We start from the raw sequence: 18,636 nt of genomic DNA on the forward strand, positions 1-18,636 counted from the left end.
AAGAGGACAAGAGGACTTCCTGTGAGACTGAGATGAGCAGCCTGGCTGGGAGCGGTGCCAGCTGCCGACCACCCGCTGGACTGCGTGGACCCTGCTGGACGGGGGTGAGGTGCCAGCTGCAGGGCGGAGGCTTTATTCTGTGGGGGATGTCCTGATGCTGCAGACAGGGCAGGGCCTTTCCTGATCCTGGCAGAAGTAGCGGGCACAAGGAGTGCAGCAGTGGTGGCGGCTTCCTGATCCTGTCCTCTTTTTCTGACCCTGATAGCCGCTGAAGCACTCTGCTCAGAGCCTGCCCCCTCACCCCGCCCTGGGAGGATATTATAAGCTCCGAATTCCCCATTTTAGATCCCGTTTTGTCTCATGCACCAGGTTGCATTTATGGTAAAGGGGGTGTGACGGTGGCAGTGCTGAGGGCAGGAATGTTGTCCTGCTCAGCACCGTGTCCTGGAGTGAGCACTGGACAGCGCTGGCAAGGAAACCCACCACAGCACAGGGTCTGTTGCCTAGAAGTTTCCCTCATTCCTCGTCCTAGAGCACAGTGACCCACTGTCCGATATTTCCAAAAGCACTTTGCTCCCTGACAGTAGTATTTACAGTAGATTGAATGAGTCGGATAAAGCAGCTACAGCTCACGGATAGCGTCCGTTTCCTGCCGCATGAACTCCTGAATCTGGTCATTGTGCTCTAGCAGTATTACAGGGAACGAAATATTCCTAAATGCATGTTCTTAAAAGATGTGGCCCTGCCTGCAGGCTGCACAGCAGGGCTTCCGGGGATAACATGCACAGGCCGCAAAGGCTGCCATCTCACAGTGCCACAGTCCCCCTAACATTCCCAACGACCAAGGGTCCAATCTTTCCAAAATGCAACAGATTCCGAGAGATTTTTAGCAAAGGAATCCCTTTCCTGCCATGCTTCTGCAATTCAGAGACAACAGAATGTTTGCTTAATGACGTATTGCGACGGACTGAATGTGTCCCCCCAAAATCCATATGTTGACATTGTACCCCCCAATGTAGTGATGTTTGGAGGTGGGGCCCGTCCGTGGGAGACGCTGGGGAGCAGCGGGCAGAGCCCTCATGCTTGGGATGAATGCTCTGATGAGGGAGGCCCCTTCACCCTGTGGGGGCACAGGCAGAAGTCCGTGCTCTGCCCCCCTGAAGACCGCTCTCACCAGAACCAGACTTCCGGCCTATGAGCAACACGTCTGTGTTTCTACCCACCCGGGTGTGTGCTTTGCTGCGGGAGCCCCTGCAGACAAGGGCACTTAAGGACCACGTAGAGACGCTGGCCTTGGCCCCCCGCACCACTCTTCCCCGGGTCTTACCGTCGCAGGCACAGCCTTGTCTTATCAAACCCACCATCAGAGACGTGCACTGGTGACACTTGGTGGGGGCCGTGAAGGACGTGAGGAAAAACCGATGGCTCTTACTCTACAAGACAGACCAACCAAGCACGGGAAGTGAAATCACACTGAAGCGGTGGTTCTGGTCACAGATACCATTTTATGCACAAAGAAAAGCAGCTCCCCGACTTTCTCACCAGAACGGAAGATCTTGTCCCCTCATTCTTTCCTAACTACAAAATGTTGAGCAAGGGATCCCAAAAAATTACCAAGGAAAGAAAGAGGAGGAGGAAGAGAATCATCTACTGGTGATCACATACTCATTAATACTGTTTGGAACCGAATAAATCGGGCCTGGCTTTTATTTGGTCCAGTATATTCTGAACCTTGCAACGATGCTGTCTCAACTGACAGATGCTGCCGTGGCGGGTGAAATGGCCTCTGCGTACATACTTGAATGAGGAGAAAGCCAGAAGGAACACAGTTTTTATACCTTCTGTGGAAGGAAAGAATAATTTTAAAATTTTCTCTCTAGAAAATCATGTGTTTCATTGTCTACCAATAAAAAAAAGTCATGAATTGGAGGGTGCAGCGAAGCAGGCTGTGTGGCTGTGGGACAGAGGCATCCTGAAACTCCGAACCAAAGCCCCACCGAGGAGAGCTGCATGTGCCGTCACCATGAGCAGCAGATCGGTAACCCGCCGAGGGTTGGCCAGTCCCTGATCAGTCCCCTTGGTCCTCAAAATTACTGTTACCGTAAAAGGGCAACACGGGAATCCTAACAAACTCTGGCTTCTGCAAACACCCGCTGGCAAGTCTGCCGTCCTTCGTGTATCTTCTTCCTCGTCATACCGTGGACAGAAGGGCAGTCTGCTTGCCCTGCCCTGGACCCCATGTGGGGTGGGGCTCCCTGCACCCCCTATTCAGGTCTTCGGTTTGCCCCCTTCTGCACAGCTGCACAGCACCCTCACCTCCTGGGAGACCTGGTGTCTCCAGTCCCTGAGTGCTTCTAGGCTTCTAAGGGACCCGCTGCCTGGTCAGTAGGCGTCCCCGTCACTCAGCGTGAAGATCCCTCAGCTCTGCCCATCTCACCCACGCTCTCACCTCCCGCCTGAAGCTGACATCTGCACCTGCTCTTTTTCTCCCTTTCTTGGCTTTTGTTAGCAGAGATGTATACCTTTTCTAATACACTGCGATGAACCGCAACAAAGGAAGGAAAACCAGAAAGAAGAAAATAAAATACTTTCGATATTCAGATTGATACTGCCTTACATTCATTTTGACAGAACACTCATCGTGTTTTATTCTGTTTTCCTTAATGTATATTTTTGTTGATCTTGGCATGGAAATGTCTTCTATTTCTTTCCTAGATATTCATTATATTACAGAGATAACCCATGTTATTTTATATATTTACCTTATTTTCAAATTACCTTATTAATTTTAGTAGGTTATTTTTCTAAACCAGAATCTCTTGGGTGTTGTGGGCAAACAGTCATACTGACCTTGTGAAAGACCATTATGTTCCAGTGTATATTCCAGCCATTTTATTTTCATTTTTATTGCATTTCCTAGAAATGACTGAATACTAATGGTGATATGGGGTAATTCTGTACTGTTCCTGGTTTTAATTGAAAAGATGTAGTGTTTAATCATTTATGATAGTATTTGCTACCAGGTTTGGGAAAACAGGTTTATTGTGTTTATGAATTTCCTTTTTATTGCTGTTTGTTACAGCTTCTGGTTACTTATTGCTAATAAAAAGGAATGCTTTGAATATTTTGGTCATTTTTAATTATTTGTTAAATAGGCAGTACATTGATTCAAAAAATGAAGGCTTTCCTCCAAAATTATAAGACTTTCTAATGTATTTCTAATATGTGGTTTCAGTTTTACATTTGAATTATGGCTGAATTTGGAATTTATCTGGGAGTAAGTTATGAGATACAGGATCCCTTGAGTGGATTTCATGGCAAAACTCAGTTAATTAGTTTACCATCATCCAAGATTTCTAAATGAGACTTGGCAGGCATGCAAAGCCCATTTAATAGAAAAGACATTCCCCTGAAGTAGTCAAAATGTTTCACCCCTGTGCTGTAATCAAACCTTAAGAAGATTTTTATAATGGAATTTTCTGTTGTGTTAATTTTTAAATCTGATTGGAGGTTTGATGAATGTAACTGCAAAAAAAAAAATTTTGGTAAATACCAAGGCAGTAACAGCAAAACCAGTTTATTCTCATTTTGAAAGGAATCCGCTAAGCTTATAATTAAATCAAGTACCTTAGTTGGAAGGCGGATGCTACTGTGATATTCCTTTCTCTTTATTGTTGGAGTGTGGACCGGAAGATGAGCAGAATCTACAACCTGAATCAAGGGAATGAACATAGACAAGGACACGTTACACAGATCTCCAAAACTGTGAGGATGGAGTAATTCCCCCAGTGAGGCAAAAGGATGATACTGGTTAATAGACAAAAACATAGTAAAATTAAAATTCTTACAGTGGGGAAAAGATATTTTAAGTGATTTAGTATATGCTTCCCTTCCCACAAACAAAGTGTGTGTTTATCTTATACAATGTGTTGCAGGTTGGTATATTATTATTTCAAATAATATGTCATAGCATGTGGACCACGTTAAAAGAACACCCATCATAAGTGTATTTGGAAGGGACTTTTAATAAGTAGATATATGATCAGAGTCCTCAAAAGACTCTTTGAAATACCTGTTTTGTAAGTGTGAATAAGAATTTAATGGCTGTACATATATGGAAATATATTAAAATCAATTACAGAGGTTTCAGCAAGATTGAGTTAGTACTAATTATCTAAAAATATTCTTAGGTAATCTAGATCACCTTTATATAGTTAGACTTCAACAACTGTAAAACTTAGCTGTCTATATGACATACAATATTTCTTTCCTGGGAACTCAGAAAATATTTCTTGAAATGGGAAGAATTGGATGCTTACAGGTGTTACTAGTACACTTAGTTGTAAGGAAGATGTTAAATGGTTAAGCAGAACATGTAGGTATACAGACTTGAGGAATGTCCGTCCTTTCAGGATGGCACATACCGTGGAGAAAACCTACAAGTTTGGTAGTAAATGCAGGAGGTAGGGGACATGTGCCAAATTTACAAAAATACTTTCAGAAGGGCTCAAAAAAATGAAATCTTGCCATTTGCAATGTTGTGGATGGAACTAAAGGGCATTATGCTAAGTCAGATAAGTCAATCAGAGAAAGACAATTATCATATGATCTCACTGATATGAGGAATTTGAGAAACAAGACAGACGATCATAGGAGAAGAGAGGGAAAAATGAAACAAGATGAAACCAGAGAGGGAGACAAAGCATGAGAGACTCTTAATCTCAGGAAACAAACTGAAGGTTGTTGGAGTGGGGGTGGGGTTGGAGGGATGGGGTGGCTGGGGGAGGGACATTGGGGAGGGTGTGTGCTGTGGTGAGACTGTGAATTGTGTAAGACTGAGAATCACAGACCTGTACCCCTGAAACAAACAATACATTATATGTTAATAAAAAAAAAAAATCAAGGCACTTTAAAAAGAAATTGATGGAGATTCACGTGCTATTTACTGGGTCCCATTAAATAGACTTTTTCATATGAGTTTATAAAAATGAATATGATAAAGATTTTCTCTTAAAAATATTAGATATTTATTGATGAATTACCCTTGTTTTAATCTTCCTTTGTTTAAAAAGAGACTATCTTAAGTCTAAAGAAGAGATACCACATCGTACTAGTTGATGCAAAAAGCGTTTGACAAATTCAATATCCATTCATGATTAAACTCTCAACAGACTAGGAATAGGAAGGATTTCCTTAATCAGATGAAAGGCATTTACAAAAAAACAAAGGCAAGCATTACCACTCAGGGTGAAAAATCGAATGCTTCCGCCTAAGAATGAAAACAAGGCAAGAATGACCACTACCACCACTTTAATTCAACATCAAGCTGAAAATCCTAGCCGGTGTTCTAGGTTGAACTGGGAAAGAGAGGTATACATGTGGGAAAGAAAGAAAACTGTCCTATTTGCAGATGATATGATTGTGTGCATAGACAATTCCAAGGAATGTCAAAGGAAAAAAAGCTTAAACTGGTAAGTTTGGGAAGATCACAGGACACAGGGTTAACACAATTGATCATATTTCTGTATAACACCAATAAATAATTGGGAACTGATTTTTTTTTACCAAGACAATATTTCAGAACAGTTTAAGGTTCATAGAAAAATTGAGGGAAAGTACAGAGATTTCCTATCCCCTGCCCCCACACATGCACAGCCTCCCCAGTTATCAACATCTCCCACCAGAATTAGAATCCGTGAAATACTGACACATCATCCCTCAAAGTCCATAGTTTGCGCTAGGGTTCATTCTTGGTGTTGTACGTTCTGTGGATTTGGACAAATGTGCAGACATGTGTCCACCAACATGGTACCGTACAGAGTATCTTCACGACCTCCGAAATCCTCTGTGCGTCACCTGTTCACCCTTTCTCCCCTGAACCATGGCGAGTGCCGATTGCTTCACTAGACCCGCGGTTTTGCCTGTTCAAATGTGGTGTGGTTGGAATCGTACAGTATGTTGCCTTTTCAGATGAGCTCTTTTATGTGTGAATACTTTAAGGTCTCTTCATGGCTTTACATGGTTTAATAATTTGTTTCTTTTAAATAGTGAGTAATGTCCCATTGTCTGGATGTACCATTTATCCGTCACCTGCTGAAGCACATCTTGGTTGCTTCCACCTTGTGGCATTTACGAATAAAGCTGCTATAAACATCCATGTACATAATTAGATACAGGGATTAGTTATCATTTTATTTAGGTAAGGATCGAGGAGTGCAGCTGCAGGGTAGTATGGAAGAGTGTGCTCAGATCTGTAAGACACAGCCACAGGTGCTGCACCATGCTGCACTCTGAGCAGCGATGGTTGAAGTTGCTGTGGCCGCACTGGCGTGAGGTGGTGTCAGCATTCCAGGTTTTGGCCAGGCTGACAGGCGTGGAGTGGTGTCTCGTTGTTGTTTTAAGTTTTGCACTTCTCCAATGACATCGGATAGGAGATCACATGCTTATTTATAATCCATGTTATCTTCTGTATTGAAGTACCTGTATAGGTCTTTGGCTCTTTTTTAATTGTTTCGTTTTTTTATTGTTGAGTTTTAAGAGTTCTTTGTGTATTTTGGATAGCAGTTTAAATTTGTCTTTGCAAAGACTTTCCCTCAATCTGTCAACTGTCTTTGCATTCTCTTGACGTTGTCTTTATAGAGGAGTTTTTCATTTTAATAGAGCCCAGCTTATCTTTGGATACTGTGTATAAAAAGTCATTGCCAAATTCAAGGTCATCTAGATTTTCTCCTGTGATCTCTTCAATGAGTTTTATAGTTTTGCATTTTACATTTAGGTCTGTGGTGCATTTTGAGTTAATTTTTGTGGAGCGTGTAAGCTCTGAGTCTAGATTTATTCTTTTGCAGGTGGATGTCCTGTTGTCCCAGCACCGTTTGTTGAAAAGCCCACCTTCTCTCCATTGTTTTGCTTTTGTTCTCGTGCCAAGGATCAGTTGATCATATTTATGTGGGTCTATTTCTGGGCTTCCTGTTCTGTCCCATCAATCTGTCTGTCTTTGCTTTTACCAATACCATGCTGTCTTGGTTACTGTAGCGGTATGGTAAGTATTGACGTTGTTCAATACACGTCACCTTGGTTCTTCCCCTTTGATATTATGTTGATCATTCTTGGTCTTTTGTCTCTGTGTATAAACTATAGTATCAGTTTGTCAACATTCACAAAATAACTTGCCAGAGTTTGGACTGGGATTGCATTGAATCTATAGGAAACTGATTTTAAAGTACTATTTAAGTACTATTCACAGTACCTCTAAAATTTAAATATATAGATAGATAGATATATATATACACACACACATATATATAACTAAATAAGTAAATATATATTTATAAACATATATAAATAAGCCTAACAAAACATGCACAGGCTCTGTTGCCTGACAACTACCAAGCACTGATGAAAGCAGTTAAGCCCTAAATACATGGAATGGCATACCATGTTCATGAATTGGAAGATGCCATATAGTGAGTATATTAATTCTCATTAATCTATTCATTTAATGCAACACCAATCAAAATCCCAGAAAGAATTTTTGTAGCTATAGACGAAGAGATTCTAATTTTTATATGAATCAGAGAAACATTCTGGCAAAAGCATTTTTAAAAAACTTGTAAAAAGTCTCAGTAAAGAAATAGAAGCTGTAAGGAAGAACCAGTGGAATTTGAGAAACTTAAAAAATGCAGTAATCACTATTAAAAATTCAGAGGATGGCTCAAAAGAAGAACAGAACAGAGGAGAGAATTCATGAACTTGATAGAACAATATAAATTATCCTATATGAACATCATAGACAAAATAGACAGGAAAAATAGGACTATTACAAAAGATCTAACATCAGAGTCCCAGAAGGAGAGTATAAAGGGTGAGGCTGATAAAGTCCTCAGAAAAATAATGTCTGAAAATCCTGAGTTCAGCTAAAGACATAGACAATAGATTAAAGAAGCTGAGTTCTGAATAGGATAAACCCAAAGAAATACATTCAAGACACAATGTAGTAAAACTTCTGGAAACTAAAGGCAAAAAATTAAGTTAAAAAAAAAAACAATAATGAAAGCAGCCAGAGGGAAAAAATGTATTAAATGCACATTGCGAAATGAAAGAAACCAATCTGAAAAAGCTATACGATTCCAGCTATATGACAGTGGAAAGAGCAAAGCTGTGAAGACAGTGGAAAGGCTGGTGGTTTCCAGGATTTGAGGTGGTGGAGAGAGGGAGGGAAGAATAGGTGGGGAACAGGTGTCGTTAAAACAGTGAACTGCACATTTCTGATACCATAGTGATCGATCTGTCTGTTACCCGTTTGTCATTTATCTGGTTGTACATTCATAAAGTGTGTAATCCAAAATGTGATCCTTAACGATAGACTTCAGTTAATAATAACGGCTCATAACTGTAACAAATGTACCAAACTAACGCAAGTTGTTAACAATGGAAATAACTGGGATGGGGGCGGGTGGGTGGTGGTGAGACAGGTAAGTAAGAACTTGTATTTGGCACTAAATTTTTCTATGAATGTAAAACTAGCCCCAAATAAAGTCCACTAAATTTTTCCGAAGATTTTATTTTTTTAAGAGGTTCCTTGGGATGCCTGGATGGCTCAGTTGGCTAAGCATCTGCCTTCAGCTCACATCATGATCCCAGGGTCCTGAGATCGAGCCCCAGGAACCCTGCTTGGTTCCTTTGCTCAGCGGGGAGCTTCCTTCTCTCTCTCTCCTCTGCCCCTCCCCGCCCCCGCATGTTCCCTCTCACTTTTTCTCTGTCAAATAAATAAATAAAATCTTTCTGAAAAAAAGAAAAGATTTTATTTCTAAGTAATCTCTACACCTAATGTGCAGCTCAAACTTAAAATCCTGAGACCAAGGGTTGCATGATCTACAGACTGGGTCAGCAAGGTGTCCCTAAAGCCCACTAAATTTTTAAGTGATTTTTAAATCAAAACAGTCTCAAAAACTTGGGAGAGTACTTGTCTGCAGTATACCTGGGATGGTTACAGTAAGTTCTCCACACAGAAGGGAAATGAAAGAACCAAAAGGAAGGAAGAATGTGGCAAGAGTGAAAATACAGGTAAATAGATTTTTTTTTTTTTTAGAAGTCTCTCAAAGGGTGTCCCTTCCCTTTTACTCCCCCAGAGGAGGAGAAAAATGATCATCAGTGGCAAAGGGCAGCTGGAGAAGCAACATCCAGACCCAGCTTCACTCTTGGGAAGGGACACTGTATCTCCTCCTTGTGGCTTTGGGCATTCTACACGTGGAGAGAAACTTTTCTAGGAACAGACTGTAGAGATGATCCCTGAAAGTATGGTCTTGATAGATTTTCTAAATTATGTTAGCTGGTTGAAGCAGACATTGTAACACTGTCTAATATCCCTCAGTACATAGAGAGAGAGATGTAACACAATTCTATTACAAATGAGGAAGAGTAAAATGATGTAAAGGGAGGTGAAGTTGCCACACTTTTTTTGATCAGATAAAGTGTTGACACAATAGAGTAGTAAATTATATATCCACAATGAAATCTCTTAAATAAAATGGACCAGTCTCTGCAAAAGTACAAACTACCACAATTCACCCAATAGGAGATAAGTAATTTGAATAATCTGAAAACTATTAAAGAAATCAAATTTATAACTTAAAAACTCCCAAAAAGAAATCTCTAGATTAGCTTTATTCAAAAATTATAGCAAATGCTTAAAAAATAATTATCAATAATATCCTACAATTTTTTTCACTAAATAAAAGAGAATACTCTCCAACACATTCTATGAAGCCTATATTACTATGATGGCAAAATCAGACAAGAGCAGCACATACACGAAAACACTGTGGACAGACATTCTGGGTTAATGTGGATACAAAAGTCTTACCAGTGTATTAGCAAATAGAATCCCACAGTGTACACAAAGCGTATACATTATGAGTATTGTGTTTATTTCAGAGAAGTAAAGCTGACCCAGTATTTGAAAATCAGTCAATGCTATCTGTCATATTAACAGGCTAACAAACAAAAATTCATCATAGAATACATTAATGCAGAAGTAACATTCCAAAAATTTAAATTCATTTGTGATAAAAACTCTCTGCAACCTAGAACGGAAGAAATTTCCTCAAATTAGTAAAGAGCATCTACAAAAATCCTACATCTACCATCATAATTAGAGGTGAAAGATTGAGTTGTTTTCCCTTAATGTGAGTACAAGAGATGTCCATTCTTCTGTGATAGCAATGGAAGTTCTAGCCAGGGCAGTAGGGCAAGAGAAGGAAACAAAAGCCATACAGATTGGGAAGGAAGAAATAAAACTATACCAATTTTCGGATGAAATGATCATAGAAAATTCCAAGGAATCTACACGCACAAACAAAAACATCCTAGAAATTAATGAGCTTTAAGGTTCTCAAGATACAAGATCAACATACACAAATCAACTATACTTTGACAACACCATCTACAGTTGCTAAAAAAAAAAAAAAATACTTAACTGTAAATCTTACAAAACACGTCCAAGACTTGTGTGCTCAAAACAACAAAGTGCTGTTGAGAGAAGTCCAAGAATATGTAAGTCAGAGGAGAGGCATACTGAGCCCATGAATGGGAAGACTCAACATAGGAATGCTGCCAGTTCTCTCTAGATTCAATACAGGTTTTGGGGTGCCTGAGAGGCTCAATGGGTTAAAGCCTCTGCCTTCGGCTCAGGTCATGATCTCAGGGTCCTGAGATCAAGCCCCGCATCGGGCTCTCTGCTCGGCAGGGAACATGCTTCCCCTCTCTCTCTGCCTGCCTCTCTGCCTATTTGTGATCTCTGTCTGTCAAATAAATAAATAAATAAATAAAATCTTTTTATAAATAAATAAATACAGGTTTAATGCTGCCTCTCTCAAAATGCTAGTACTATAACGCTTTGTTACAGATATAAACAATATTATTCTAAAATTTATACGGGAAGAGGGCCTGTGTACATTTATTCACAGATGTCATGATCATACATGAAAAAGCCCCCTTTGTAATAGCATGGAAAAGAAAAAAATGCTTAGGAATAAACTTAACCATGGAGGCAAATAATTTGTACACTGTAAGCTACAGAACATTGGAGAAGGAAATCCAGAGGATGCCAATAAATGGAATAACATCCCATATTCATGTATTAGAAGAATTAATATTGTTAAGATGTCCATATTACCCAAAATGAGCCACAGTTTCAGTGCAGTTCTTATCAAAGTCTCAGAGACACTTTTGCAGAAATAGGAAAATTTATCCCAAAAGGCATATGGACTCTCAAGGGATCCAAATGGCCCAAACAGTATTGAAAAGAAGAACAGAGTTTGGAGTGGGGGGTCTCACACTTAGAAAGCTAAGTGTGGTACTGACATACAGACAGTTATATATACCAATGAAATGCCCAGAAATTAACCCTCACTTATACAATCAACTGATTTTCAACAAGGATACCAAGACTATTCAGTAAGAAAAGGATGGTACAGATGGGGTTGGGAAAACTGGACGGCTACATGCAAAAGAATGAAACTGGACCACTTTCTTAGACCATACACAAAAATAAATTCAAGATGGGTTTAAGACCTAAATGTGAGACCTAAAACCATAAATACCCTAAGAAAATATAGGCAGTAATCTCTTGGACATCACCCTCTGCAACATATTTATGGACATGTCTCCTCAGGGAAGAGAAACAAAGCAAGCATAAACTATTGGGAGTAGACCAAAATTTTTTAAAACTTGCACGACAAAGGTAACTATCAACAAAATGAAAAGGCAACGTGCCGAATGGGACAAGATACTTGCAAATACTATATCCAGTAAGGGTTAATGTCCAAAATATATAAAGAACTCATGCAACTCAACACCAAAAAGCCAAATAATCTGACTTTAAAATGGGCAGAGGACCTGAATAGACACTTTTTTTTCCCAAAGAAGACACACAGATGGCCAACAGACACATGAAAAGATGCTCAATATCACTCATCATTAGGGAAATGCAAGTCAAAATCACAGTGAGCTCCCACCTCACACCTGTCAGAATGATTATTATCAAAAAGGCAAGAAATACGTGTGGACAAGGATAGGGAGAGAAGGGAACCCGGATCCACCATGATGGGAATGCAGACTGGTGCAGCCACTATGGAAACCAATATGGAGCTTTCTCCAAAATTTAAAAATAGAAGAACCATGTGATCCAGTAATTCCACTGCTGGGTATTTACCCAAAGAAAGTGAAAATACTGATTTGAAAGGGTATCTGCACTCCTCTGTTTATTGCAGCATTATTTACGGTAGCCAAGACATGGAAGCAGCACAAGTGTCCCCCAGTATGAAGGGATAAAGAAGACGTGAGTATAAATATCTCTGAATAAAAACAGAGAACACACTGGTGGTTGGCAGAAGGGAGAAGTGTGGTGGGACGGATAAAGTGGATGAAGGGGACCAAGAAATACAAACTCCCAGTTACACGCAGCCACTGAGTCATTGAACACTACATCAGAAACTAGTGATGTGTTAGATGTTGACTCATTGAATTTAAGTTAAAAAGATAATAAAAAATAAAAACTCCCAGTTATCAATAACTCATGCAGATGAAAAGTGCAACATAGGGAATATAGTCAATAATTTTGTAATAGTAAATTACAAGTAGGCTAGGAAAACTAAATTCATACCGTACCTGCAAAGCTTCCATAAAACCTGCAACTATTCCCTGGAAATTAAAGCACTCTGTTGCCAAAATTTTACATTGAAAATACGCATGTATGTGAAAATAGTGAACAAACTCGCCCGTATGTAAGCAGAACCCCCAGTGGGTACTGAAACCACACATAGTACCAAACCTTATATACATAAATACATTTTCCTATTCATACACACCTGTGAAGAAGTCTGCTTTATAAATTAGGAACGGTAAGGGTTGAACAACAATAACAAATTTGACCAGTTTGAACAATACACTGTAATAAAAGTTAGGTGAATGTGGTCTCACTCTCCCTCCCAAAACATCTTCTTGTCCCATCCCTTCCCTTCATCTTGTGATACGGGGGATGCTGAAGTGTCCGCGGGATGAGATGACACGAACTGAATGCTGTAGGCCCTAGGCTCGGGGCCTGGGGGCCTCCTGAGCACCTGTCAGGCAGAGGTCACCTGCTCAGGAGCCTGGTTGGCCTCAGATGGCTGAGACCCTGGGCCTGGGGGCCTCCTGAGCACCTGTCAGGCATCCTGAGCACCTGTCAGGCAGAGGTCACCTGCTCGGGGGCCTGGTTGGCCGCAGATGGCTGAGACCCTGGACTGGGGAGAGGGGACGCCGTAGAAGCATCAGGGCCCAGACAGGCTCACTATAATGGAGACGCTGCGGTGGTGAGACAGGGCAGGAACCCAGACGCACCTCCAGAGGAGAACCGACCTGTAGATCTATGCGCATGGGCCCAGCCACGCCGGAACACCACTCGGAGCGAGGGAGGCGTCTCAGCACTGCCCGCTGTGCAGGAGCAGGGACTCCGTGTGCGCGTGCTTCATGCCGGCTGAGCAGTCCCCAGCGGTGGACTTGTACCCGTGCATGTGACGCCGAGTACAAGAAGGGGGCAGGGGCGTCCCAGGGGGAGGACAGTGCCAGTCACACGGGCAGTGCCTTCCATTTCATCCTCGTCTCTCTATCTGACACAAAACTGGCTGCCTCGTGGGCAGTAGAACTGGGGATTCATGGTGGGTTATTCCTCTATGATGGAAAAGCTTCAGTCACTAAACTTTTAAACCAGTAAGATAAATGGTCATCAAAATTTTGGAGACTCCGAGCAGAGCAGAATTTGCAGGTAAGGTCTGGCACCGCTAGAGGCCACACTGGAGCCTTCCCGACTAAACCACACATACGCCTCACTCAGCCTCCGGCCCAGCCCCTGGCCCCAAAGCCGGCAGCAAAGAACCCCTACCCAGATTAACCGGGGTGCAGGGGCGCAGCGTTTCTGAGCAGGGAGTGCCTGAGCAGAGAGGCACCGACCCCTTCACCTTCTGCAGGAAACATTTTTTCTTGCAGAGACTTGGTCTCTGATTAACGTGAAGGAAGAGCCAATGAAACGTTGTTTTACGCGCCATCGTATAGAAGAGAAAATATTTCCAGCTATGTTTATGTTTACATAAACATATATTACAGATAGTTTACAGCTTACTAATTACACCGAGCCCTGGACTGGATGCTCTAATGCAGGTTCCTGCTCTACCCTGATTCCCAAGTGCTCGGAGCGGGCACAGTCGCGAGCTACTGTTCCTCAAGAGCCCATGGAGGCTTTGAGGAGCAGAGTTTTCCTGTGAGCACCAAATCCCCCAGCGCCACCAGTTAACCTGAGGACCCGCTGAGGGACCAGAGACCATGCCGGCCCCGCAGTGCTTTCCATGAGGAGAGACACGGCGCCGTCTGTCTGACCGGGGCTCGTTCTCCCTTTGCCGTGTCACACGCCGACAGGGTGGGAGCCAAGCTCTCCCAGGTGGCACCTTAATGGGGTTGGCTTCGTCTCCACTGTGTGAGGACAGAGATGCGGGTCCAGAACTGATGTAGAACTTGATCTCGAGGTTCTGTTCAAACATGTTCTCAACCGGATCTGTCTAGAAAAAAACGAAAAGCAGGAGCTCAGTGTTTAGAGTTCATGGTTCTTAATGTCCACCGTGAACATTACAGTATTTCTCAGTAAGCGGCTGTAATTCTAGCATTTTTGTTAGACGTGTTTGAACACATGAGGCTGCTGCCATCACGCCGCCGCCAGAAGCGATCTGCTCCCACCACGGCACCGAGCGCTGCTCCACATGCTCCCACCTGCCCTTCCCCTGGGAAGCACCAGGACAGGGACCTGGGGGCCTCAGCCCGTGGGGAGTCTGCCTTCCGCTGGGGTCGTGATCTCGGGTTCCTGGGATCCAGTCCTGCATCCGGCTTCCTGCTCAGCGGGGAGCCTGCTTCTCCATCTCCCACTGCCCTTCCCTGCTCGTGTGCACTCTCTCTCAAATAAATAAAATCTTTAAATGGAAGGAAGAAAAAGAAAAGAAAGTGCTAAGAAGTCGAAAGAAAGGTGGATTCCATCCAGAGTGGGTAACCGAAACATGGACTAGAAACTAAAGAGAATTCTGCCCACGGGTATCTATTGCAGGTGTCCCACTCAGGCATACGGATGTTTTGAATTAAAGGCACTTGAGAAAGAGTCAGTGCACGCAGGACAATCTGACCTTCCTTTGTCCTCCTGAAAGCAGACAATCTTCTCCCTGTGAAAGGTGCCCTCCCTGTCCCAGGAGGAGGGAGGACATTCCTGTCACCAGAGAGGAGACATCTGGGGCCAGGAAGGCAGTGCAGACAAGCCTCGTCACACTAGCCCGTGTCTTCCTGGTTACTTCTTACCCGTTCACTGCCTGTAGCTCCAGCCCCTTATCATGAACATGTTCTTGGGCAACAGACCACAAGCTCTTCAGTCGGGCCGAGTAATTAGAAGCAGAAATCATTGATGATGCGCAAAGCAACGCTCTCTGCTAGTGAATTACTCCTGAACTTGTTTTCCGTTCAGGGCCGCTTCAGATACATGGCTTAAATCCCCAAATGTCCTGGTTTTTTCATTTCTCAAGTTGGAGACAGTGTCTTCTGCCATTAATTCGTGTGACCCTTTTTGTGAAATAGGACGCACTATTCACATAGTACTTGATGGGTGCATTTTTGGCGTGGAGAATTCAGAAATCTGCTTGTGGATTAGTTCCTATTCATTAATCTTGTTTTCTCTGTGGCTAATAGTGAAGAAATCAGCAAGGCTCCCAAAAACGTCCTTGGGCTTGTTGCTGAAGACTGGAACTCAAAGCCTGGCAACGCCTGGCAGGGCCCCTCATGTGCCGTGCTCATCCGGGGGTCATCACAGGGCACACAGGAAACTCAGGGCCTCCCGCCTAGCTCTCGGCCGGCCCTGCATCCCCCCTCCCAGCCTCTGATCCCAGCCGCAGGTCTTCACCCTCTGTCTTGGCGGCCGTTCTGTCCACACTGGTTTTCTCTTTGTTCAGAGAATTGTGTTATCAGCGTGAGATGCAGCAAATACAGGGCAAGGGCCTGAGTCACAGAATGTTAATCACTGCGATGCACACATCCCGGAGCATGCCGCTGGACATCCTGTAAGGACCTATTTTACAGTCCCTGCTCCCCTCCCCCAGGGGAGTCCCAGAAATCAGCTGCAGGTGTGAAGGCCAAGAAAAACAAGGCTGTACCCACCTAGCCCTGACATAAGTACAGCCATCTTGGCAAAGCAAAAGCTGGCACCTTGCACTGTAAGAGTGGGTTAGCATAAGAATGGCCATCCTGAAGGCCGAGAAGCCATTTTACTGAATGTCCCTAACCAGCCCACAGGGCACACGTAACTTGAGATGAGAGAAAGTAGCTAAAACCTGAAAAAACAACTTAATCATATACCACCAGGGAGGTTAGGTAATGGTGCCATAGGGACCAAATGTTAAAGAAAAACAAATAGTTAACTTGCAGAGATCACAATCCTGCAAGACAGGAATCTCCCTTGGTTTGCAAATGTCCTGGTGATTAACAAAAAGGGCTATCTCTTCAATGGCCCAATTTCCAGTGACAAAGGGCTCAGTTCCTCAAGGCCTAAGGTTGCACCATAAAACGGAAGGAGGCTGAGGCAGAAGGAAATGTAAATAAAGTTAAATTTCCTCTAAACCTAAATCTCGCTTAACAGCCAGGATGACGCCAGGGTGACGCTGGTGTAGCAAAAGGTTAAACAAAGTTAAACTGTCAAAGTGGGGTGCATATGTATGTAGCTATGAAGAAGTGCCTTGAAAATGCTATATAAACCCTTGGCTTTGAGTGCTTGGGGTCCTTGTTGAAACCCGCTGCGCCGGGTGGATACTTAGACCCCAGCTAGCTGGAAATAAACCTCGCTGTGTGACTTGCATTATCGAGAGTGTTCTCTGTCTAATTGAGGGGTGGTCGACTCCGTACCCTAACAATCCAAAATGGGACGCTGGCGGCCGGGAGCCCCTCCTGCGACCCAGTCACAACCTCCCTCCTCCCTAAAGGAAACCCTCTTGGGCACAGTAGTCACCTCTTTGCATTTGTTTAGAAGTTTGCCACATTAAGTATGCATCCCTAAACCCTGCAGAGGGTCAGTGCCTGCCTGGAGACCTCTGACCCTAATTTAAATGCTTGACGTTCTGCGGGGACTGCGGAGGCCTCGGTTTCAAAAGTCATCCATCCCGAATAATCATACCTCCAGCTGCAGCACACAGCGAGGAGCCACACGAGCAGGAATTAGACTGTCCCCCACTCCCCCCACCGGCGTCAGGGTTAGGGCTTCTCTTTCAGAAAGCCCTGGGTAGCCTAGACACCTGACCGCTTGGGTGACCCCGCTTCTCCCTCCCCACACCCTAATTCCTAGGCTTGTGCTTTAAATTCGCCAGTAAAAAGTGGCTCTGGGCACATGTGTGTTCTCCGGGGCTGTCAGTGATCAGTCTCAGTCCCCAGAGGTCCCTGGAGGTTGGTGCGGAGATGAGTCTCGCAGTCCCAGCGAGAACCACAGAGGCCAGTCCGACCAGCACTGGCAGCGGGAAGTGACCGCGGGCTCTGCTAGTGGTGCTGCCGGCTGAGTTGCCCCAGGCCTACGGAGCAGAGGGCACCCCTGCCAATGAGCTGAGGGGGGCTGTAGTCTCATTTGTTCCCGGCCTGTGTTCCTGGGTGCCTGGCTTTTTCACTCAATGCCGTGGGGTTTTTAAACTTTAATTCAATTCAGTCACTTAACATACAGTGCGTTATTAGAGTTCCTTGACTCACTGATGCCCATTCCATCACGGGCCCCCTCAAGCCGGTCATCTAGTGACCCGTCCCTCGACACCAGGTGGCAAGACTCGTCCGTGCGGTGCACACCACAGTGGCTCAGTCGTCTGTACTGCTCGGCAGGAATTCATCGAACGACAAGACCCCACCATTCCTCTACTCACTGCCCAGCGGCCGAGCGTCTGGGTTTGTCGGTCGTGAAGCTCCTGTACTTTTGGACAGAGGAGCAAGGCCGCCGCAGCGTAGGGTAGGGCACCCAGCAGCCTCAGGCCCCCACGGGCCCCCCAGCGCTTGCCGGCCGAGCATTTATGAGCCCTGCAGTCACATGTCTCAGGGGGTCTAGCATTTTTTCACGTGTTTATTGTCTTTGGATTTCTGCTTCTGTGAATTGCCTGGGAAGTGTCCTGCCCCTCCCGTGCTGAGCGGACGACTTTCTCTCTCTGGCGCAGGCTCTTCCCAGACTCGGCACACAAGCCTTCGCCTGTTGTCCAGGAACAAGTGTCTTTGTCCACTCTGAGCCTTGTGTTTCCGTCGTCCGCCTTTGTACCTTTTTCTCTGGATATTGTTCTGTTCCATTGGTCTGTGTGTCTGTGCGTTTGCCAGTACCCTACTGTTTCAACTACTGTGGTTCTTTTTCAAGATCTTTTTGATTTAAGAGAGAGAGAGAGAAGGAGCTGTGGGGAGGGGCAGAGGGAGAGGGAGAAGCTAACTCCCTGCTGAGCAGGGAGCCCGATGCAGGGCTCGATCCCAGGACCCTGAGATCATGACCTGAGCTGAAGGCAGAGGCTTAACCCACTCAGCCCACCAGGTGCCCCGCATTACTGTCGTTCTTTAACATCTTGACAT

General features: G+C 44.0%; 1 protein-coding gene and 1 non-coding gene across 5 annotated transcripts in view; both read right to left on the reverse strand.

Annotated features, from left to right (window-relative positions):
* The window catches only part of LOC116569313 (serine/threonine-protein kinase MRCK alpha-like), a 92,583-nt gene that overhangs the window by 28,270 nt on the left and 45,677 nt on the right, over positions 1-18,636 (reverse strand). For all 4 annotated transcript variants that reach the window (XM_032305461.1, XM_032305462.1, XM_032305463.1 and 1 more), the window contains 3 exons: positions 14,478-14,588; positions 3,628-3,711; positions 1,328-1,433 (listed from right to left, as the gene is read on the reverse strand). In XM_032305461.1, the coding sequence (XP_032161352.1) occupies positions 1,328-1,433; positions 3,628-3,711; positions 14,478-14,588 (301 nt within the window). The remainder of the gene's footprint in view (positions 1-1,327; positions 1,434-3,627; positions 3,712-14,477; positions 14,589-18,636) is intronic.
* Positions 9,091-9,304, reverse strand: LOC116569798. The gene has a single exon (XR_004277205.1). It is a non-coding gene; the product is annotated as a small nucleolar RNA U3 (small nucleolar RNA).

The sequence above is a fragment of the Mustela erminea genome, chromosome 11 (genome assembly GCF_009829155.1).
Source record: "Mustela erminea isolate mMusErm1 chromosome 11, mMusErm1.Pri, whole genome shotgun sequence".
Classification (NCBI taxonomy): Eukaryota; Metazoa; Chordata; class Mammalia; order Carnivora; family Mustelidae; genus Mustela; species Mustela erminea.